Source organism: Nestor notabilis, unplaced genomic scaffold (assembly GCF_000696875.1).
Source record: "Nestor notabilis isolate BGI_N333 unplaced genomic scaffold, ASM69687v1 scaffold6607, whole genome shotgun sequence".
NCBI classification, from domain to species: domain Eukaryota; kingdom Metazoa; phylum Chordata; class Aves; order Psittaciformes; family Psittacidae; genus Nestor; species Nestor notabilis.
In genome coordinates this window covers 19590-23748 of record NW_009936818.1, presented here as the reverse complement: position 1 = coordinate 23748, position 4159 = coordinate 19590, and the positions used below count along the sequence as shown (strand labels likewise).

Genomic DNA, 4159 nt, shown 5'->3' with positions numbered 1-4159 from the left:
GTAGGGAATTTTATTATGTAAACAAATATGCTATGTTTTCTCAGCCTGTTCTATTTGAAAACAATTTTTCAGCATTCAGAATACCACAAATAACAGATAAAATTGGGAGAGGTTCCTTCTTGAGTAAGCTGGCACAGGAGTGGAATAACCTTGCCTAGAACAGGAGGCCTGAGCTAGCATAATTTTAGCAGGCTTTCAACAGTAAGTGCACCTTGAACAATTTCAGGAGTGCTGTATTTACTGTCTACTCTTACCTGAGCCAAGAGCAGCATTATCTTCCCCCCCAAATTTCAGGCAAGGCAAGTGACTATTGCATGTTCCCACATGTAATGTTGCTTTTTTGCAAATCCTGTATCTAGAGGTTTTCCTGCATTTATGAGTTAGCATGGCTCAGAGGCATTTGCAGGACTAAGATGGGCAAGTTCCTGACAGAGATGGTTTTCACACCTTCCTAGTATTGCAGTTAGAACAGTGGCCTGTGCAGCTGGACTCCAGAGTGAATGGGAAAGAGAAATGATTCTCAGCAAAGTAATTTCTCTGCTGGTTTGGGGACTTTGATCTCCCTTCAGCTGCCAAATAGTCAGTGCATTTGTAAAAATGTGATGATAGAGGCTTCACCAGGCACTTACAGCTCCCAGTTTTTCATGATCTTGGTCATTCAGGTGGGTGCTTTTTAGAAGCCCACGATTGTCCAATTTGGAGAGAGCTGTTCTGACAGGAGAGGCATTTTGGTTGCAAATCATCAGACATGGGTGTTATTATAGGAGAGGACAGAGTTACAGTAAGGAGACTAGATGCAGATTAAGGGACCCACAGTACCACATATGGGAAGGCTAAATTTGTGAAATATACCAACATGAATTTGAAAAGTTAGACTAGGAATTACCATTCTACAGACCATGTGTGTGATCAGCTAAAGGGGTCCCAAGGGATAAAGCAGCTATAATTTGATCTTATTTAGGCCAGAAGGAATTTGCTGGTTAAGCAAGTAGCCCTGCCCCACAACAGCTTTTTAGTATGACCCAGTTGAACGGGGTGCTTCATGATATGGCCAGCTTAAAGCATATGCTAATAATTCTATTTGGGAAGGTATGTGCATGAATGCCTTGCTGAATGGGCCTAGGAGAAGAAAAAGTGCTGATGGGACAGGATGTCTATTCTTTCTTCCTCTTTGCAATCCTTTTGCCACATCTACAGCAAAATAAGCAGCATTTGACAAGAATGAAGAGAGCAGTGGCTGTACAGGTGAGCAAGAATGCCAGAACATCCAGGCAGTGGTACTGGTACCAGGTGAGATGGTGAGCAGCTGGTCTCAAGTGCTTTGCTCCTTTGTGACGCATGACAAATTCAACCCAGAAGACAGCTCTGTCCAGAGGCTTAACTGGCTGGTCATGGTGTATCCTGGATAACCTTAAAGCATTTTCTTTATAGCTGAGGGAAAAAGAAGAAACCAATGAGATTTCTCACCGATTCCTGAAACAACCCATTCAGCACCTGCCAGTCTTGAGGAAGGTATACAGCCCTGCTTTTACTTTCATCAAAGATATTTGAAACTGGTCCAGTTTACACTTATCTGCATAAAATTGGATTATTAACAGTAATAGAGAAAGCCAATCTTTTACAAAGAAAAGTTACTCAAAATTATTCCAGATACTCCTTTTAAAAAAGCAGCATGGCAACATTTGCAGCATTTTCTTTTCTGAGATGATACAGTGTGCTGGGTTTGGCTGGGGTAGAGTTAATTTTCTTCATAGTAGCTGGTATGCGCTATGTGTAGTGATAGGACAAGGGGTAATTGTTTCAAACTTGAAAAGGGTAGATTTAGATTAGATATTAGGAAGAAATTCTTCACTGTGAGGGTGCTGAGGTGCTAGAATGTGTTGCCCAGAGAAGCTGTGGATGCTCCCATAGGTACAGTGGCCTAAGGATATTGGCAACTCGGGGTAGCAGAAGGAATTGTGGCTATACACAGAGTAGATATAATACAGCTACAATTGTCAAGGGAGAGAGAGAGCAGAAAAATGTCTCGAGTTGCTCTGGGTTTTCCAAGAACTGTTTTTCTCAAAGGGGTCATAAAACATAGTATGAGGAAAATGAAATTACTGATCTCTGAGAAATGCTGATGCTCGGAAAGGAAAAACAGTTTTCATCTGAAACCCAAACTGCAGCTACTCAGTATTTTTGATTCCCAGAAGAGCCCACAGAATTTCTCACAGCAGCAGCCCAAGATTTTAATAACCTCATCCCACTGTAAGGCAAGAAAAAAACTCACGTGGAATTGTTAATGACTGTATTCAGTGCATCAACTAAATCCGGCGTTGTCAGTGTGCTGAAATCCAGCTCGACTGCAGCTCCCTTTGCCCTCATGTGAGCAATGTTGTCATGCTGGTCGGCAAACATGGGAATCCCAACCATCGGGATCCCGTGGTAGATAGCTTCATAGATCCCGTTGGTCCCGCCATGAGTAATAAAGGCCTTCGTCAAGGGATGGCCTGGAGCAGGGAAGGAGAGACATGTATAACAGCAGCTGTGGCAGACTGGATTCACTGGGCTGAGAGCACTGCAAATACAGAGGCACATGCACTGCTGGAGAAGGGAGCAGCCCTGACCTAGCTCAGCATCAGAGCCTGGCTCAGCATCGGAGCTTACACACTCAGCTTTCACACATGCATGTTTATTTGAAAGCAGCATGTGAATCAGCATGTTCTCCACACTGCCCCAGAGTTACGTCAGCCTGTCTGCTGTTGTGCAATTACAGCTTTTACATGATACCAGGTTCACAACAGTCCCCTGCTGCAGCCTTGCTTAGGTGAAGGATTTTGAAGAATGAGCTCTGGAAATATAACTACAGAGGCCAAATACAAATACAAAACTACAAAGCTCCAGAATACCTGCCTACTTTGATAGTTACTCGTGCCTGCCAGGTGTATTTTAGCCCTTCCAGACAATTGCTGTAAGAAGGGCTTTTGCTTTAGAGATCCATCTCCGTAGCTAAGCTCAGGTTACTGCCTTCTACAGCCACTGCTCTACTTCCTTCACAGCCTGGCTGTATCTTCCATGGTTCTTGTACAGTCACCCATTTTAAGCCAAAAGCAGGCTAGGAAGTTAAGGCTTCAAGAGCAAACCTCTGCTGCCTAAGCTATAGAACTGATTGTGGCCACAAGTATTATGTGATTGTTTTGCCTTGAATAAGCCATTTTAGTGGAAAAAACAAAGGAGGAAACAGTTTTTCCAAGATAGATTTAGTCTCACCAAGCAAGTCATTTTGGGGTATCCAGTCATAAATCCTGGTGTTGGAGCCAAGAGTTTCTGGTTTTTTTCCTTTGTACCGCCAGAGGACCTTGAACAAAGATAAACGTTGTGCATGTGTCATGCCCTTCTGTATTATTACATGTTACGTAGGGCTTTATCTCCAGGCCATGTACCTTTTCCCAGTAATTCAAATAGCTTTGGCTCCAATTTAGCTCTTCGATAGTTATTACGTGCTTGTGTGAAAATCACATAGAGAGATTTTTGTATTTTGGCCTATGGACGCACCTCCATGTGATTGGGTGCAGAGAAGGGGCAACACCAGAACTCCCCATGAGGTGAATCAGCAGCCTGCCTCTCTGCAGAGCCCAGCTTCCCAACTGTGGCACATCCAGCAAAGATGCAGATAAAAAACAGGCTGGTTTTTTATGTAAAAAAAACATAAAAGGCTTGCTGAAAGCAACAGGAGTGACTAAAAGCAAGGCAAGTTGTTTTAGGTGTGAAAGGAAACTCACCTTTTGTGGAAGCTGGCTGAGGGCTCTGGCAATGATATTACTTTTTTCAGCAGTTAGATTGTAGACCATTGACCCGAGAGAGAACACCACAATGCCGTGTTTCCCTGAGCTCTGAACAAATTCTTCCATTTCCTAGGAGATGAAGAACACGTATTAAGAGTAATTATGCACTGCAGATCAAAGAGTTTTCTGTGAACAGGGAGCATAACCTTTTTAGCTTATCAAGATGATGGCAGTGTATAAGCACCTCTGCCCACACAAGGGCATTACAAAGAGAGATCTGGCCCTGTGCAGAACAGACAGTTTCTCCCCAAGAAGGTGCAGGACAAGTCGAGACGTGACAAAGTTTTGTCTTTTTGAAAGTAAGTAAGTCAAGCAGTTTTAGGACACATTTA

At 43.2% G+C, this 4159-nt stretch overlaps 1 protein-coding gene across 2 annotated transcripts in view; it reads right to left on the bottom strand.

Moving 5' to 3' along the window:
* Positions 1-1120: 1120 nt before the first annotated feature.
* Positions 1121-4159, bottom strand: part of LOC104408818 (UDP-glucuronosyltransferase 2A2-like) — a 12560-nt gene continuing 9521 nt past the window's right edge. For both annotated transcript variants that reach the window (XM_010018539.1, XM_010018540.1), the window contains exons 3-6: positions 3765-3896; positions 3253-3340; positions 2273-2492; positions 1121-1431 (exon numbers count right to left, since the gene is read on the bottom strand). In XM_010018539.1, the coding sequence (XP_010016841.1) occupies positions 1155-1431; positions 2273-2492; positions 3253-3340; positions 3765-3896 (717 nt within the window). In that variant the 3' untranslated portion in view covers positions 1121-1154. The remainder of the gene's footprint in view (positions 1432-2272; positions 2493-3252; positions 3341-3764; positions 3897-4159) is intronic.